The sequence below is a fragment of the Astyanax mexicanus genome, chromosome 9 (genome assembly GCF_023375975.1).
Source record: "Astyanax mexicanus isolate ESR-SI-001 chromosome 9, AstMex3_surface, whole genome shotgun sequence".
NCBI lineage: Eukaryota > Metazoa > Chordata > Actinopteri > Characiformes > Acestrorhamphidae > Astyanax > Astyanax mexicanus.
The window spans coordinates 757,476-778,023 of NC_064416.1; the positions used below are offsets into that span (position 1 = coordinate 757,476).

Consider the following 20,548-nt stretch of genomic DNA (forward strand, 5'->3'; position numbering starts at 1 on the left):
CTTATTGTGATCAAATTCCTATCTTATCATAATCCTTTTACATTTTAAATAGTTTCATTACTTATATTACACTTTATAGTGTAATACTCAGATCAGCCTCTAGAGGTCAGTGTTTCATCAGCTCAGGACCATTATACAGTTAAAACCGCTGAACTTTAAATGACCTTTGACCGCGTGATCATTGCTTGCAAACCACTTTATTATAATTATTATTATTACTATTATTATTATTATTATTATTATTATTATTATTATTATTAAGGATTAAAAATCAGGGTAGTGTTCAGTGATACATAAAATCAGATTAGTTTGAACCTAGATTATTCCGATTGTAAACTGCAGGGGGTGCGCATGCGTAGTGCATTTCTTGCAGCGCGTTAATTTGAACGGACTCCCACACGTGTGTTTGTGTGTGAGAGAATGTTTGTTTTGTTTGTTTGTTTATTTGTGTGTGTAATAGTGTAGTAGAGAGTGTTATTGTGTCTGTGTGTGTGAGAGAGAGAAAAGGGAAAGAGAGAGAGAGTTTGTAACAGTGTGTGTGTGTGTGTGTGTGTGTGTGAGATTGTTTGTTTGTATGTGAAATACAGTAGTGTAGGAGAAAGAGTGTTATCGTGCTTGTGTGTGTGAGAGAGTGAGTGTTTGTAACAGTGTGTGTGTGTGTGTGTGTGTATGTGTGTGTGTGTGTGTGTGTGTGTGTGTGTGTGTGTGTGTGTGTGTGTGTGTGTGTGTGTGTGTGTGTGTGTGTGTGTGTGTGTGTGTGTTGTGTGTGTGTGTGTGTGAGAGAGAGAGAGTGTTTGTGACGGTATGTGTGTGAGAGAGAGAAAGAGTGTTTGAAACAGTGTGTGTGAGACAAAAAGGGAAAGAGAGTTTGTAACAGTGTGTGTGTGTGTGTGCGTGAGCGTGTGCGTGTGCTATTGTGTGTGTGAGAGTTATTGTGCGTGTGTGTTATTTTATGTATGTATGTATGTGTGTGAGAGAGAGTGTAATAGTGTGTGTGTTATAGTTTGTGATGGTGTTTGTTAGAGTGTGCATATGTAATATTGGGTATGTAATAGTGTATGTTATAGTGTGTGTATAATAGTGTGAGCATGTCATAGTTTGTGATGGTGTATGTTTTAGTGTGCATATATAGTAGTTTATGTATGTAATATAGTATGTTACAGTGTGTGTATGTTATAGTGTGTGCATGCTATAGTTTGTGTGAGTCATAGTTTGTGTGTAATAGTGTGTGTATGTTATAGTTTTTTATGTTATAGTGTGTGTTAGTATGTGTGTGTGATGGTGTGTAATCCGGGGATTAGAGCTGAGCTGTTTGTGTGTGTGTGAGTGTGAGAGAATGTGGGCGTGGTTTGGTCAGTGCTGCCCCCGGTCTGGCGCTGACCACCTGCACATTCACTGTGAGAGTAGAGGAGTGAGGGGAGGGATGCAGTGATGGTCAGGATGCTGCGCGGGTACAGACCGGTGAGTCTTCTCTTATTATCTATCTGTCTGTATATATATATATATATATATATATATATATATATATATATATATATATATATATATATATATATATATATATATATATATTTAAAGTTATCTAAATATCTATCTGTCTATGTATATGTCTTTTTATCTATCTATGTATTTATGTCTGTCTTTGTATTATTTAAATGTATTATTTTTAAATGATGTTCCTATTAGGATAACACATCAAATGTATCACACAAATTACGATTTTTTTGTACCAGTACTTTATATATACCAAAAATCATACAAATTATTTAGTTTGCTTTAAGCCCTGGATGCAGACTGTATGGTCAATAAATGGAAGAGAGAAAGAGAGACATTGAAAAAAGGCCAGCAAATAAAATAATTGGCGGATAAAATTGTTTTTAATTGTTTTATTTTTTGTTGTTTTTTTGCTAGAGAAAGAAAATGAACACTTGACATTTATTTCCATACATTACCAGTAATTTGCTTAAATCTTCTAGTCGTCCACAATTTGTATTAAAACATTAAAAAGTGTGTTATCATCATCTGATATTATTGTCTGAGCGAGGTTGGGTCAGGCACAAGGAACCTAACTAATCAGAACCTGTATATCATCAATAAATCTTATTTATTATACAGTTTATTGGCTGAATGCATACAAAAATATACAAGTATCTCCCTGAATGTTTAAGATGCTGCTTTAGTATATGTATATACAGTACCAGTCAAAAGTTTGGACACACCTTATCCAATTTCTTTTATTCGTTTCTATTTTTCCTTCATAGTAAATGAATAGTAAAGTGATACAGACTATGAAGGAACACATAAGGAATCATGCAGTAACTTAAAAACAGTGTTAAACAAACCAAAATACTCTTTGAAGAAGTATCTAGATGCTCTTAACTGAGGAGCTGTTTGTTAACTTGCGGTTTCTGAAGCTGGTAACAGAGGAAACTCTTCTACCCTTTCCTGGGGTTGTCCTTATGAGTGCCAGTTTCAACATCTTCTAACCTCATTTCCTTCTTCTTCCCATCATTAGGTCCTGTCTAAAAAATGTATTTTTTTCTACCTTAAACTTCTATTACTCTATGTACATCATTATTGTGAGTCACTTTGGACAAAAGCGTCTGCCAAATGTAATGTACTCTAATGTAAAATCATGTTTTTGATGGTGTTTGCAACTGCACTTGAGAATACTTTTAAAGTTCTTGAAATTTTAATTTTAGTGTTCAGTTTAGCACTTAAAGAGAAACATATTTAGAAATGTTGTAAAAACTAGTATTGTTGTTAATGCCCATGCTTTAGAGTTTATCAGTGTCTTTTAAGGATTCAATAGTAGTTCTCTTTCTGTCTCTGTGCCTCTCTCTCCGTCTATCTCTCTCTCTCTGCTCTGTCTTTTCTCTCTCTCCCTTTCTCTCTTTCACTCTCTCTCTCCTTCTATCTCTCTCTCGGTCTCTGTCTGCCTCTCTGTCTGTTGCTCTCTCAATCTCTCACAATCTCTCTCTGTCTCTCTCTTTCTATCTCTCACTCTGTCTGTCTCTCATATATATATATATATATATATAGCCTTAAGCTATATACCATATTTGCACTACTGTTATATGGGGTCTATTTATACTTATACTGTCATTCCATCTCAATCACCATCAATATTGCACTATTGTCTTCCATCTTACGTATGTTTACTGTGTCTTGTTGTTTTGTACATATAGTGTCTCCCACTCATTTAGATTATATATCTTATTTCTTTTTACTCATATTTATATATCTATTTCTCCCCCACCACTACTGCACCTTGTTTTTGTCTCATGTATGTCTATTTGTGTTCCTGCTGTATTGTACACATAGTGTCTCCCATTCTCCTTTATTATATCCATTATCTGTACTTGCTGTAAAATTGGGAAGGAGAGTAACGTAATTTCAGTTCTCTGTATGTCCTGTACATATGCAGTATTGACAATAAAACTACTTGACTATTGTCTCTCTCTCACTTTCTGTCTCCCTGTCTCCCACTCTCCTTTTCTCTCTCTATCTCTGTATCTCAGGCTCCTGTCTCTAATAGCACTTTCTCGTTCTGTGGGACTGATAACTCCTCGGCGTATAAGGTGGATAACGGGCTGTTGAATAATGGCTGTTTCCTGGACGCTCTGGGAGTCGTCCCACACGTCTTCCTCCTCTTCAGCACTTTCCCCATCCTCTTCATCGGTCAGTGTCTCTTTACACAAAACCTACAGAGCAGAACCTGCAGGTTGTAGAGTGTTCTCCTGCAAGCGTGTTTAGCTGTACAGCAATACTGGATCAGAGCATGGATGGGCTCTGTACAATTTAAAATTAAAGCAAGCTCATTTTTAGATTATGTGGACGTGCCACAATTATTATTATAGTGATTTATTGTAAAATATAATCTATGTATTCTGTAATATAACCCAGATAATCTTTGCTGACCTTAATACTGATCATTTTGTTTATTTAACGTGAATGAGGATCAACGGTAAGTTTTGAATGATGTCACGGGTGATTTAGAGACCTGATGTATGGATTTAATAGTTGATATAAGGTCACACATTAACAGCAATTTTAATTTAGCTGATTGAGGATTATTGTGTCGTGTCCTTTGCCAGGTCATTTAAGGGCATTCGGTCATTGACTTGTATTGTAGACTGGAAATAATAATATAAAAAAAGGTTTTGCATCATTTTCACAGAAATAAAAATATATTAGATTACATATTTTAATTGATACTGTAATGGTTTGTAATGTAATATAGTTTAGTAAGAAGATAGGGACGTGCCAATATTCTGAATCAGAAGTGATTTGGCCAAAATAAGAGAAAAGACATTTGTAATTATTTGCGAAAGGGATGTTAATGTTTAATTATTATTATTATTATTATTTTTTTATAGATTTTATAGACATTTTAATTTATGCAATGGAGCATGTAATATTTCTTTAGTTTTACGCAGCTCAACGCGCTTGCAGGAGAACCTTAAACAGAGTAAAACCATTAATACTAGATACACAATATGCAATGTACTGTTTTCAAAACCACAACACAAGGCGCACTTAAAATCCTTTCATTGTCCCAAAAATCAACAGCAATCCTTATAATCTGGTGCTCCTTATGTATGAATTCTACCAGTCAGGTATTAATGAGCAGTGAAGCAGCTCCGCAGTACAGTCCAAATTACAGCATTATAAGGGTGCGTTTTTATGTAAAGTTTCTCCAGCTCTAAGGCTAGGAGCAGCAGCAGCAGCAGCATTAGCTGCTAACCGCAGTGCTAACTCTTTATAGTATATAATTGGATAGTATATTGTGCTGTAGTCTGTGTTTGCAGTGTTAAAACAAGCCTTGTTCCTTTCAAGTATGCATTCGTACTAGTGACTCTTAATTCACTTTATATTCCGTTGCGGTTTATAGCCCGAAAAATCAGGTAGCCGATAATGTACCTTTGGAGTTGAGAAATGTTTGTAATCGGCATTGCAGCTCTAAAACATATATTATATAGAAATAAAGCAAAATGACACAACAATAATGCATATGGTTACACCATATTGCACAATTTTAATGAAGTAGCTTTGAAATGCATTACTGTTTTAAGTGTTTTTAAATGTGTGTTTTAAGTGAGATAATCTGAGATATATATTATTTTTGCAGGTTGGGGCAGTCAAAGCGCTAAGGTCCATATTCACCACAGTACCTGGCTGCACTTCCCGGGCCATAACGTCCGCTGGCTGCTCACCACCACCCTACTGTTCGTACTGGTGTGTGAGGTGGCTGAGGGCATCGTCTCGGACGGGTAAGAAATTAATACTATATTATTAATATTCATATACACTTCAAATCCAAAATTGACTTATTTTGAAAAATCTTGCTCTAAGGTTTTAGAACACCCCTAGTTTTCCTATCTGTGACTGAAACTGAGACTCTGTCCTTAATCATGTTAAACTAAAGCGCTAAAGGCTAAAGCTGCTGTTTCCATGTGGGTCAGCCAGACGTCTTCCTGTAGCAGTTTTTTTTTTCTCCAGTTTCTGAGAGTCTTTATTTGAAGGTGTAGGAAACAGTACTCACCGCTCTCTGACTTCTGTATCTGTAATTTCTCTAAAGAAAAGATTTCTACTTTTAATAGTTACAGGGTTATCTGTGTTTTTGAGTCTTTTTCTAGTTATGATGAAAGTGTGAATGTGCTGTATGTAGAGAGTACAGCATATTTTAGAATCCATTTCTAAAACTCAGTTTATTTTTATTGCTACTTAGCAATTAATTGTTAGCAAAAATCATCCCTTTTTTATTATATTTAAATATATATATATATATATATATATATATATATATATATACACTATATTTTCACTGTATACTAATTTTATATATATATATTTAAAACTGTGCAACATAAGCTTTCAGAAAACAATATATAAAAAAAATACATTAATGCAAATAATTTCAAAATTCAATGATTAACTTAAACTAAAACTATACGATAAATCGCCATACCAATATTTAGTTTTTACATTGAAACTACATGTTTCTTTGCCCAGGTTTAACCAGTCCCGCCATGTTCACCTCTACATGCCCCCCGGACTGGGCATACTGGCTGCCATCACCTCCATCATCTATTACCACAATATAGAGACCTCCAACTTCCCCAACCTACTGTTAGGTATGCACAAACATGTATATCTTTAAGATTTATGGTCCTATTTTTGCTTTATTTGTAGGGAAGCTGTCAACAGTGCACCCTACAACTTGATTTAGGGTATGTTGGTGTGTCGTTGCTGTCATAACGACAGGAAAAGTACACCTTGCTCTTTAAATGAGGAAGGAGTGAGAAAAGATGTCAGTGAGCATTGGAACATACATTGCACAGGATGTATGATGGGGCCCCATGTTTGTGTAGTGAGTGGGGGTGTACGTTTGGTGCACCTGTGTTGCCAAGATAGCAATGATCATCTGATTTTTGACAACTGTCTAGGTTGTATTCAGTCAGTGGTGCACCTGAACACACCATTTCCAGACCACCACGCCCATCAGTGTAGATATATTCAGAAGCTCTGCTGCTGTTTAAACTACGTGAAAATAGACTGTTGGTGTGGTGTAAGATAGCAATGAGCATTATGACACTCCTTAAATCCAATTTTAAACAAAATCTCAAACTTTAAAGAATAAAAAAAATACAATTTACAGTATTTCCTCCTTAGCTTTATTAGCTTAATTTATTTAAATTACCGTTTTGTATGCGATTTTTTTTTTAATTGTGTATTTCTTTGCGCAGCGCTGCTTATCTACTGGATTTTGGCTTTTGTTACTAAAACCATCAAGTTTGCCAAGTATAATGAGCATGATATCGGTGTTGGGCAGCTCCGCTTCTGCATCACCGGCCTGCTGGCTCTGATCTACGGCCTTCTGCTGGCTGTGGAGGTCAATGTTATCATATGCTGGGTAAGAGCAACAAATATTATATACATATATTACTGTACTGGATTTATTATGCTTAGTTTTGATTAGTTTCACACTGCAGTTTGGTGACTGAGCGACTAAACAAATTTACTACATCCATCGCTAAAGTTGTGAAAAGTATCTCTAGTCATTCCTCTGTAGGTAGAAGTATAGATTCTAGTGTTTAAAGTACTTCTGTAGAAGTTAAAGAGTAAAAAGCTTGAGTGGATTTTTCAAGTAAAAGTGTGAAATTACTGGTTTCGAAACTACTTAAAGGTGAAAAAATAAACCCATTACGAACAATAGCTTAGGCGGCACCACAGAGTCCTATAGTGCACAACCCCCCCTCCTCAAAACACATTTTTCTAAAAGCCATAATGACTATAATGTTCTGTTAAAATGTTAATGTTGATACGTAAGTATATGGGATATAGTACACTAGGATGTTTCCTGTTTCAGCTGCATACAGTGGTGTGAAAAAGCATTTTTACTCCCTAGAGATTTCTGTTGTTTTTGCTTTTTTGTAATACTGATATTTTTCTGATTATCAGACAAAATTTAATATTGAACAAAGATAAACTGAGTAAATATAAAAAAATACTTTTTAAATAATTTTTTTATTTAATTTGACCCCTAAATCTAAAAACTTGGTTCTTCCACTCTTGTCAGCAACAATCGTAATCGAGTTTTACCGATAACTGGCAACGAGTCTTTCACATCTCTGTGGAGGAATTTAGTTCCACTCTTCTTTACAGAATTATTTTAATTCAGACACTTTGTTTAAGATCATTTATAAGCCATTCAGATGGGGATCTCTTTGTCAACTGGGACCTGCAGTTCTTTAAATGTTGTTCTGGGTTCTTTATAGATCTTCTGGATGAGTTCTTCATGCCCTTTTGGAGTAATTTTGTTCGGTGGGCCGGTCACTCCTGGGAAGGTTCACCAGTGTTCCATGTTTTTTCTCCATTAGTGAATAATAGTGAATCACTGTGGTTCTCTGGAGTCACAAAGCTTTAGAAATGATTTTATAACCTTTTCCAGACTGATAGATGATCAATAACTTTGTTTTTTTCTCATTTGTTGTTGAGTTTCTTCAGATATAATATATCAGGTATAATAATAATAATAATAATAATAATAATAATAATAATAATAATAATAATAATGTGCTGCTTTTTGAGATCTTTTATCTGCTTCATGTTGTCAGACAGGTACTATTATTAAAAGTGATTTCTTGATCACACCTGGTTGTGGTTAGTAGTGAAATTGAATTAAAATAATCATTTTAAAAGTGCTTTTTATATTTACTCAGGTTTTATTTGTCTGATATTAAAGTTTGTTTTTAGAATCTGAAAAATGTAGGTAAGACAAAAATGCCAAAAAATCTCATTTTACTATAAAACTACAAATGTAGAATACTTTTAGTACTTCTATTTAAATGTGGAGCTTAAAGAACACTTCTACCTCTACTCATCTCAACTTTTTTGATAGAGCTCTTGTACTTGTGTCTGGTTAAAGGTCACTCTGGCACGATGTATTCTCTGAAAGAAACGTTTTGTTCAGATAAACTAAATGACTAACTGGCCGGGACACTTACCTCTGATATCCACCGTGATCCCCTCTCTCTCTATCTCTGTGTTATATAATTACACTTACAGAGCCTCTCCTGTATGTGGGATTAAGAGAACAGAAGCATTGGTCTCTCCATCATCTGTTTGTTTTATTAGATCTGCATCTGTCCACCGCCGAGCTGACGTGTAAATCCCTCGCTCCCCCTGTGTAAGCTGTTTACAACAGCGGGAGGCTCACGGGCTGCGGGTTTGGGATTGTTGTATAATATCCTAAAGAGTCTCTGTCCAAAATTTTACATGTCTGATCTCACCATAATAAAACCCTTAAACCCAACCTCTCAAATATTACAGCCAAACTTCACCTTAACTTCACTCAGTGTGTCATTTTGTTACAGCTCTGAATTTATTGATTTATTTTACTGAATACACAAAATATTATCCTATACTATCAATTTCTCTCTGTTAGACACTATTCTCGCTACACCACCCTATACTACCATATAGTACCCTATTCTCCCCTATACTACCATATAGTACCCTATTCTCCCCTATACTACCATATAGTACCCTATTCTCCCCTATACTAGCATATAGTACCCTATTCTCCCCTATACTAGCATATAGTACCCTATTCTCCCCTATACTACCATATAGTACCCTATTCTCCCCTATACTACCATATAGTACCCTATTCTCCCCTATACTACCATATAGTACCCTATTCTCCCCTATACTACCATATAGTACCCTATTCTCCCCTATACTAGCATATAGTACCCTATTCTCCCCTATACTACCATATAGTACCCTATTCTCCCCTATACTACCATATAGTACCCTATTCTCCCCTATACTACCATATAGTACCCTATTCTCCCCTATACTACCATATAGTACCCTATTCTCCCCTATACTACCATATAGTACCCTATTCTCCCCTATACTACCATATAGTACCCTATTCTCCCCTATACTACCATATAGTACCCTATTCTCCCCTATACTACCATATAGTACCCTATTCTCCCCTATACTACCATATAGTACCCTATTCTCCCCTATACTACCATATAGTACCCTATTCTCCCCTATACTACCATATAGTACCCTATTCTCCCCTATACTACCATATAGTACCCTATTCTCCCCTATACTACCATATAGTACCCTATTCTCCCCTATACTACCATATAGTACCCTATTCTCCCCTATACTACCATATAGTACCCTATTCTCCCCTATACTACCATATAGTACCCTATTCTCCCCATACTACCATATAGTACCCTATTCTCCCCTATACTACCATATAGTACCCTATTCTCCCTTATACTACCATATAGTACCCTATTCTTCCCTATACTACCATATAGTACCCTATTCTCCAATATACTAGCATATAGTACCCTATTCTCCCCTATACTACCATAGAGTACCCTATTCTCCCCTATACTACCATAGAGTACCCTATTCTCCCCTATACTACCATATAGTACCCTATTCTCCCCTATACTACCATATAGTACCCTATTCTCCCCTATACTACCATATAGTACCCTATTCTCCCCTATACTACCATATAGTACCCTATTCTCCCCTATACTACCCTATAGTACCCTATTCTCCCCTATACTACCCTATAGTACCCTATTCTCCCCTATACTACCCTATAGTACCCTATTCTCCCCTATACTACCCTATAGTACCATATTCTCCCCTATACTACCATATAGTACCCTATTCTCCCCTATACTACCATATAGTACCCTATTCTCCCCTATACCACCATATAGTACCCTATTCTCCCCTATACCACCATATAGTACCCTATTCTCCCCTATACTACCCTATAGTACCCTATTCTCCCCTATACTACCATATAGTACCCTATTCTCCCCTATACTACCCTATAGTACCCTATTCTCCCCTATACTACCCTATAGTACCATATTCTCCCCTATACTACCATATAGTACCCTATTCTCCCCTATACTACCATATAGTACCCTATTCTCCCCTATACCACCATATAGTACCCTATTCTCCCCTATACCACCATATAGTACCCTATTCTCCCCTATACTACCCTATAGTACCCTATTCTCCCCTATACTACCATATAGTACCCTATTCTCCCCTATACTACCATATAGTACCCTATTCTCCCCTATACTACCATATAGTACCCTATTCTCCCCTATACTACCCTATAGTACCATATTCTCCCCTATACTACCCTATAGTACCATATTCTCCCCTATACTACCCTATAGTACCCTATTCTCCCCTATACTACCCTATAGTACCCTATTCTCCCGTATACTACCATATAGTACCCTATTCTCCCCTATACCACCATATAGTACCCTATTCTGTCCTATACTACCCTATAGTACCCTATTCTGTCCTATACTACCCCATACTACTCTATACTATGCTACACTACTCTGTATTCCCTATACTAGTACCCTATACTCCCTTAATCAGTCCTATTCTCTCCATACGATCCTTTACTACTCTATACTATGCTACACTACTCTATGCTACCATATACTCCCTATTCTACCCAATACCCATCTATACTCTCTATACTATATATACATATACCACCCTGTACTTCCTACACTACTACTTTGTACTAATTTATACTACTTTGTCCCTATTCTACCCTGTAGTACCCTATACTGCCCTATACCATCCTACCCTCTCACCACTTTTCTATACTAGCCTAAACTACCATATACTACACTATACTTCCTATACTACTCTATACTTCCTTACACTACCCCATACCACTCTGTGCTACCCTATACTCATCTATACTCTCTATACTACCCTACACTTCCATATACTACACTGCTTTCTCTACACTACTACTTTGTACTACTTTTATACTGCTTTGTCCCTATTCTACCCTGTAGTGCCCTGTACTCCCCTACTATCCTATCCTCTCAGCACTTCTCTATACTAGCCTAAACTATCATATACTACCCTGTACTTCCTATACTACTCTATATTACCCTATACTACTCTATACTTCCCTATTATCTTAGTACTACTGTATGCTATACCATACTATGCTATACTATACTATGATACCCTATTCTCACTTATAGTCCTCTATACTGCTCTACACTACCAATACTACTCTATTTTACCCTAAATAAACATACTGTCCTATACCATCCTATACTACTCTGTACTGTTCTATACTACTCATACTACCTAATACTTCCCTGTACTACTCTTTTCTCTCTACCACCCTATACCTCTTATACTACCCTTTACTACCATGTACTCCCAACATTACCAAATGCTTACCCATTCTCTTTAAAGTTCCTTATGCTGCCCTATACTCTATATACTTCCCTATTCTGTATATACTTCCCTATACTGTAAACAATTTAATTCTCCTGTATACTACCCTATACACCCCTATATTGCCATATACTAGTATATACTGTCATAAACTACCTTATATTTCACTCCAGCTTCAGTTTATATAAAGCACTAGCGATTGTCTGAACAGTAGGCATGGGTGGCCGATGACCGTAAACGACTGGTCCTGTGAACGATCTGATCAATACACACAGCTTTTCTGCTATGCTAAACCTAAAGCTAGTCTGAAAAATGACTGCATTTTTCTTCCAGAACTGTCTAGAGCATTTGCACTCCCAAAAGTGTGGTGGATGTATCTGTGCCATGCAGGACGAAAGTTATTGCCATCATATTTGAGGAAAAATGCAGAGTAATCAGATCTTTACTGACTAAATCACTGAGAAAATCTGGTAATAATTACATTACCCACTTCCCGGTGTAGTACTAATCCTTTCCCAGTAGGGCTTCAGTGCTTAATCCTCCAGCAGTGCATCATTGAGCTAAAATAAGCTAATTCCAACCACATACATTCAGATCTGTGTCTGTTTAATGACCATTGGGTTCAGCAAAGGCTTGGCAGTCCTGCTGTCCATATCAATGACCTCTTAAGCTGGTATGGTGATGGTGCTGTGATGGTGCATGAGGATATAACTCCATCTGCTGTTCCTGTTCCAGCGCTACGTGTTTTTCCCCCATCCCACCGAGCTGAAGCCCCCCAAAGACCTGCAGGACCTGGGGGTCCGCTTCCTCCAGCCCTTCGTCAACCTGCTGTCCAAGAGCACGTACTGGTGGATGAACACCTTCATCACGTCTGCCCACCAGCGGCCCATCGACCTGAAAACCATCGGCAAGCTGCCCATCTCCGTCAGAGCCATCACCAACTACCAGAAGCTCCGCAAGGCCTTCGATGCACAGAAGGTACGATTTAGTGGCTCTGAAAACCCTAAAAAGTGAAATGTTCTGTAAGCAATGCTGCTGTGATGGATGCAGCATGTGGTTTAGAACTGTCCTGCTGAAATACTGTAGGTAAGGTCTTACATGAAGCCAAAACCTCAATATTCTGTTCTGCGCTAATAGTATTGGTGCTATTAGAGATTTGTAAGCTTTCTTGTAACAAAATAGTCAAACTTGACAATACTACACTACTCCTTCTTAACTTAAATACAATGCTTGCATAAGTTTATGTTTAGTATTTGTCATATCTGCTGATACCTGCTATCTCCTATACTTAATTTATTCTGTATTACTGCACTACATCATATATTTATGGCTGATTACTTTCACATTTTGTATAGTTTTTGTATTTATATATTGTATGTATATAATTCTTTAAATCTCATTTACCTACATCAGCCCCTGAAATCTTCTCATGTATAGCAGTGATGCTGTGAAGGATGCAGCATGTGGTTTAGCATGGTATAGATGCAAGGCTTTTTGTAATAGTGAAATTAGTATTGATGATTGATCAACTTTTTTCCAGACGTATTACCGTTTCTAGCAAAATAGAATAGGCTGTTGCTACAAAATAATTAATATATTTAAAATAAAAAGTTACTTTACTGAAGTTACATTTTTGTAATTGAAATATATTTATACACTGATGGTTCTTACTTTTGCAGATATGCAAGACAATGCTAAACCACCATCTCTCTCTATATATAATGAAATAAATTGAAAAGTTACTTTATTCCAGCAAGTCAGTACAAAACGTGAAACGCATTTATTATATAGATGTATTACACCCTATTTATTTTTCTTTTATTGTTGATGATTATGTCTTACAGCCAATGAAAACCCAAAAACAGTGTCTTAGAAAATTTGAATATTATATAAGACCAATTGATACTTTTAGCAGTTTGGGCAGTTTGCCAAGTCCTGCTGGAAAATGAAATCCTTATCTCTATAAAAGTTGTTCTCAGCAGAGGGAAGCTGTAAGATATGAAGTGCTGTAAGATTTTGACTTTAGACTTGATAATAAAACACAGTGGATCAACACCAGCAGATGACAGACATGACTCTCTAAACCATCACTGATCATCAGTAAATTTTACATTTCATTTGTAAATCAAGAGATCAGAGTCTGGAGGAAGAGTGGAGAGACACACAGTCCAAACTGCTCGAGGTCTAGTGTGAAGTTTCCACCAATCAGTGATGGTTTGGAGAGTCATGTCTGTCATCTGCTGGTGTTGATCCACTGTGTTTTATTATCTAAAGTCTAAAGTCAGTGCAGTTTTGTTTTCCCACAAAATCTTACAGCACTTCATATCTTACAGCTTCCCTCTGCTGATAACAACTTTTATGGAGGTGCAGATTTCATTTTCCAGCAGGACTTGGCACACTGCCCACACAGTTCTATATCTACTTGCCTAAAGTATTTCAGCAGGATAATGCTAAATCACATGCTGCATCCTTTACAGCAGCATTGATTCACATTGCTTTGCTTATTTTTACTAAATGTGATATATTTGATAATTTTTTTAGCTTTAATATGAACAGAAACTGGCAGTACTCCTGCTGGAGAGCTGTGCTGTGTTTTGGCGTGGAGCTGAGGCTGTAGAGGATAATCATGGGGAGAGTTATACTGCACTCAGCGAATGTTACACAGGATTAATCTGCAGCCAAATCTATGAGTTGCATGCAGAAGCAGCTGAGCTCAGACCACTAAATAAATTTTTTTTTATCTTTAAAAAATAGCCAAACAAACAAATAAAATAAAATAAACCAACATCAAACTCCCAAAAACAGAAGCATTAATTTATCTTTTTTGTTTTATATCTTTATTATTGAGCCAGAAACCGGAGGTCTGTGCTCTATCCGTCATCGTTTACGACACACTGGATGAGAGATTATGTGTAAGACGTCCTTTTGAGGTCTGGTCCAGTTTTTGGAGATTTTAGAAATGTTACATAAATTCTGACTACATACTAGAGGTTGCACAGTATCAGGTTTTTTTTCTTAATGATTCAGATAAAATTTTATACTATTTTTTGTATATAAACTTGTGAACACAGTCAGTGAATTATAGTAAATTTATACAGTTTTTAACTCGGGTTACAAAGTTCACACAAACACAATTGGCAGAATATGTTAAAACTGGCTTACAGGAAAAAAAAAATATATATATTATATCACCAGGGCTGTGCAAAATTCAGAATTTCTAAATTTATTTTAATTCAATGAATGTGTTTGTATTTGAATCTGAGTTTGAATTTGAATAAAAAAAAACCTTACAGAATATTGAATTGAATTTGAATTGGAATTACACAAAGGTGAATTAAATTGAATTAATTTATAAGGTATTTGACGTGTCACTGAAGATGACTGGATGCTTAAACCTTTAAATATGGTTGAATATACTGTATTGTGTATATATAACCAGTCCTTTTTCATTATTTGTAAAATGTTTTGCATTGTAGATTAGTACTAAAATCATCCAAACTATGAAGAAAACATATGAAATTATTTAGTACCATGATTTCCAGGCTATATGCCGTTACGTTTTAAACACTGCGGCTCATAAATAATGGTGCGGCTAATATATTTTTCTTTTAGATCATTAATAAGCAGCAGGTTAGAAATGTAAATAAGCGATGGTAATCACAGCAGCCCTGTAACAGATCATGAGTGGGAAATGCTGCTTTCCCTCTGAGCTTCTTAATCTGGCAGCCCACGTAGTTAATCTGTTTTGCCTTTTAAAATTACGTCTTTACTCTCATAATATTATAACTTGTGACTTTTCCTGGTAGACTACTGTATTTTTAAACCAGCCATGTCGCAGCACTGTTTTTGTGTACGTAGGATATTTAGATAATAGTTTCTGTGTAACATCTTTCTGTGTAAATATATCAAGTTATAATGTAGGCAACTACATTATTCTGTGCCTATATATGTACAAATTTTATTTCTTTATTTATTTTGTCATTTTAAAATTAGTGGGTGTGGCTTACATTCAGGTGCGCTCATTTTTTAAGCCCGGAAAACAAACAAAAAAGTGTAAAACAAACCAGAAAACTTAATTTTTAATTCCTTTAATTTTAAGTAAGCTCGGCTACATTGAAAATGAGGGTTACCCTCAATGTACAGTATTTACCGAGTGAAAATAAAGGTTGATTGATTAATTGATATTCATTTATAGTGTAGGGAAATGAAATAAAAACATTAAATCAGAAGATGTGTCCTAATTTTTTGCTGGAACTGTACTAAACTGTGTTAATCTGTTTATTTGTGTGGTGTTTTATAGGAGAGAGGGGTTACCCCGGCGCAGGGTTCGAGGTGGATATGGCACGCTCTGCGGCAGGCGTTCGGCAGACCTCTGCTCCTCAGCATCACCTTCCGAATCCTGGCTGATCTGCTGGGGTTCGCCGGACCTCTCTGCATCTCCGGCATCGTCCACCACATCAGCCGCGACAACCACACCATCAACCCCCCGGTAAACCTACTGCTATAACCTTTTCAGTTTAAAATGTTATTTATCATATATTTTTGCAATATAAGGTGTTTTTAAAACTCTTTATTTCACTTGAATTTTTGCACCAGGAGTAAAGCAGCATAAAGTTATTCAAAAGCAGTGTGTAAGACTGGTGGAGGAGAACATGATGCCAAGATGCATGAAAAAAAAAAAACTGTGATTAAAAACCAGGATTATTCCACCAAATATTGATTTCTGAACTCTTAAAACTTAAATATGAATATGATTTTTTTTTTTATTTCTTTGCATTATTTGAGGTTATTATTTGAAAGCTCTGCATCTTTTTTGTTATTTCAGTCATTTCTCATTTTCTGTAAATAAATGCTCTAAATGAGAATATTTTATTTAGAATTTGGGAGAAATGTTGTCTGTAGTTTATAGAATAAAACAACAATGTTCCTTTTACTCAAACATAAACCTATAAATAGCAAAATCCGAGAAACTGATTCAGAAACTGAAGTGAAATCTTCATTTTTTACTGTATGTGTAGAAAGATCTAGAAAGGTAAAATTCAACCTATTAAACTGTGTTCCCTGAGCAGCAGACGTCAGTGTGTGAACTCTCTGTAAGCAGTGTGTGTTTGGTGTTCTGTGTGGTTCTGCAGGTGAAGGTGCTCGGGGTTCACTTCATTTCCTCTCAGGCGTTCCTGGCGAACGCCTACGTGTTGGCGGTGCTGCTGTTCCTGGCTCTGCTCCTCCAGAGGACCCTCCTGCAGGCCTCTTATTATGTAGCCATCGAGACCGGCATCAAACTCAGAGGAGCTATTCAGGTCTAATGTTTATTATTATAGATATTTTTATTTAGAGGTGTTTCAGATTATTATATTAATCAAATTCACCTTTCTCTATAGTGTTACATGGTATACCAATACTAGAGAAGTATTTACTTTTATTACTTTGTAATTAAAAAAGTGCAATACCCCATTTATTTAGTACCAGTACTTTAACACATTCTAAATCTGAATCTGAAATTGTACCTTGTCATCTTCTCAGTTTAATAACTGAAGAATGCCTCAGCACATCAGCTTAAAGCATATATATGTGTAGGAAGATTTTTTCTAAAAACAGTTTCTAAAAACTGCAGCGCTGTTGATATCTGGTACTTTCTGGTTTACTGCTTTCAGTTTTCAGGAGAGCTCTGTATCATCTCTGCGTTTCCCCACTGCTGTGTTTGTTTACACCAGATTAGAGACTCATATCAGCAGATGCGCTTCTAAACAATGTTTAGAATCATTGATTCTAATTTGCACTCGATTCGATATCTGACCAAATTCACTCAAGGAGTCGACTCCACACTTAACCTATTGTTCTGTAAGTTCTTTAAAGCGTGCAACCAGCACACAGATCTCATGATAATTATCAAAATACCAGTGGTTCCTTTGCCTTTTTGTGATCAAATGAATTACAACAAACAATAACTTGAGGAACAAGAGCTTTTATTACATTAATTTATTTGTTTTGGTATCGTTTCGTTATCCATACTGAGATATTTAGGCAGGTATTGTATAGAAAGTCATAATAATGGTATTATTTCAGTATTGATACTGAGATATTTAGGCAGGTATCATATCAAAACTCTTAATATTTGTATCGTTTCAGTATCAGTACTGGGATATTTAGACAGGTATCATATCAAAAGTCATAATTTTGGTATCATTTCAGTATCGGTATAGAGATTTAGGCAGGTAATAATGAGAAGTAATTATTTTGGTATCGTTTCAGTATCAGTACTGAGATATTTAGGCAGGTATCTTATCAAAACTCACAGTTTCGGCATGGTTTCAGTATTGGTACTGAGATATTTAAGCAGATATCATATTGAAAGTTATAATTTTAATATCATGACTACACTACCTTTCCTTGTATGACCTGTATGTCCTGTGTTTTTCAGTGTAAGATCTATAATAAGATCATGCGTCTCTGCACCTCCAACATGTCCATGGGGGGCGTGACCGTCTCTCAGATCTGTAACCTGGTGGCCAGAGATACCAACCAGCTCATGTGGTTCTTCTTCCTGTGCCCCAACCTGTGGGCCATGCCAGTACAGGTTAGATATTACTGGATAATTATTATGTAATAGAAATATTTTACAAGTTTACAAATATAATCTACAGTGTGAAAAAATAAAGTATTTGCTGCTGGAAAAACATATTTAAATAGACAATTCACTGTTTTTTGGATAGGGTTATGTGATTTTGCACAGTGGAATACAATAATTGTTTTTTTTAGGTATTTAACAGCTTTGTTTTTCAATTTTATGTATTAATATTAAATTTAGGACTTGAGAGAGGACAAGGGAATAAACAAACATGAAACAAGAGAGACAAAGAAAAGAAAGAAGACCAAGAAAAAAAAGATAAACAAAACTAACATAACTGAGGAAAGAAAAGAAAAACTTAATGTTGGTAGAGAATTTAAATAAAATAAATGGGAGAGTAAAATAAATAAATAAACAATAGTTTATGTTCCTTTTAATATGTAAGTTTTGTAGGCATTTGGAGGAAGATAATTTGCAATGTTAGTTAAATCAACCACAAAATACCATGAAAAGTGCTATTTTATTTAAAAAGCTAATGCGAAAGGTGCGAGCTATAATTCATAATTGCGTTTATTTAAAGTAAGCTTAGATTTCCTGACAGCACTACACTGTGGTATTAGCTAGCTGTTTGTCCCACGTAGCTTGTTTTAACGCGGTAAACACACAGTTTACAGTCCGATATGCTCACCTCTGAACGGCGAAAGAGCGAGCTAATGCTAATGCTGCTCCAGCAGTGCTAGCCGGGGACAGCAGCAGGATACAGTCTGATATACTCTGTTCTGAATGGTGAAAGATCTAATATTTAATGCGGTTAGTGGCTAATGCTAATGCTGCCCCAGCAGTGCTAGCTGAGGTTAGCAGCAGACTACAGGCTGATAATACTCACGATTTTTGGAAAAAAATAAATGATTTTAGATGCTCCTTTTAGTGCGAAAAATACAGTACACAATCAAATATAGTCTGGGGGAAACCACTATTCAGTGATGGTAAGAGGGAGAGGGAGACACAGCCACTATGCAAATAAATGGTTGCAGGAGCCAATGGGAGAGGTGCGAGCTATAACTCTAGCTATATAAAGTTTATTTAACTCTTTTCAGATTTCCACTTTCCTAAATTAACATAAAAACCTGAGTTAAAAGGCTGAAAACTCACAAACTGTATTTAAAATCACAAAACTTATTGCTCATATAAAACTGTATAACTTTATATAACTGTGATCTAACATGATTTTTAATGAAGTCACACACAATATTACCTCTCATAAGAGAGTGCTGATTTATGATCTTTTATTTTTACAGATTACGGTTGGTGTGATGTTGCTGTATTACCTGCTGGGGATCAGCGCTCTGATTGGTGCAGCCGTGATCACTGTTCTGGCCCCTATACAGTACTTTTTAGCCACTAAGCTCTCTCGAGCACAGAAGAGCACTCTGGTGAGCAATGCACTCAAATTATATGCTTAAATTTAGTAAAATATAAGTCTTTATGCACACAAAACTGCACTATTACTGTCTCCCTCCAAACAATACAGGAAAATACAAGCGTTTGTCCTTTTATTTACAGTTAAATATACATTATTAAATATTTAAAAGGGTAATATTATGTAAAACATACTTTTGCATGCTTTTGTATTTCGACTGCCCCATAAACACTCCAAACACAAAACAAATCCATCCATCTTTGCTTCTATGAGCCGTTTGGCCATTATCTTGATGTAACAGTCAACCTCCTCACCCGTCAACCCCCACTAGAGCCCCACCCACTAGACCAGTTGAAGAAACACAATTTCAGTCATTTAGGTCTGCTGGTTGAGATCCTCAGACAGTACATGATGGTATAAGCCAGCAGACTTCGTCTGAGGGAGGGATCTATACCTACTGTCCGTGCCAAGTCAGCAGATGCGGTCGATGCAGTGGTGTTACAAGCATTTTTAATGTGAGGGTGAGGGACGACACTGATTTTTAATAAATTAGATGTAATTTCCAGCATTCTGGTGTATGTTTAACAGATTGTTAAACACCTAATTCTTTCAACAAAAGTGACTTCATTTTAGAGTCTCTCTCTCTCTAACTCTTTCTCTGTTATTTTCTCTCTTGTTCTCTTTCTATCTTTTTCTTTCTCTTTCTGTCTCTCTTTCTTCCTCTCTCTCATACTAACTTGTACTCTCTCATTCTGTCTCTC

The 20,548-nt window shown here is 36.1% G+C and overlaps 1 protein-coding gene across 1 annotated transcript in view; it reads left to right on the forward strand.

Moving 5' to 3' along the window:
- Nucleotides 1-336: 336 nt before the first annotated feature.
- The window catches only part of abcc8b (ATP-binding cassette, sub-family C (CFTR/MRP), member 8b), a 63,576-nt gene continuing 43,364 nt past the window's right edge, over nucleotides 337-20,548 (forward strand). The window contains exons 1-10 of the mRNA XM_022685698.2: nucleotides 337-1,461; nucleotides 3,522-3,681; nucleotides 5,132-5,273; nucleotides 6,016-6,137; nucleotides 6,750-6,916; nucleotides 12,538-12,780; nucleotides 16,103-16,291; nucleotides 16,935-17,099; nucleotides 18,221-18,376; nucleotides 19,666-19,800. Of these exons, the coding sequence (XP_022541419.2) occupies nucleotides 1,432-1,461; nucleotides 3,522-3,681; nucleotides 5,132-5,273; nucleotides 6,016-6,137; nucleotides 6,750-6,916; nucleotides 12,538-12,780; nucleotides 16,103-16,291; nucleotides 16,935-17,099; nucleotides 18,221-18,376; nucleotides 19,666-19,800 (1,509 nt within the window). The 5' untranslated portion in view covers nucleotides 337-1,431. The remainder of the gene's footprint in view (nucleotides 1,462-3,521; nucleotides 3,682-5,131; nucleotides 5,274-6,015; nucleotides 6,138-6,749; nucleotides 6,917-12,537; nucleotides 12,781-16,102; nucleotides 16,292-16,934; nucleotides 17,100-18,220; nucleotides 18,377-19,665; nucleotides 19,801-20,548) is intronic.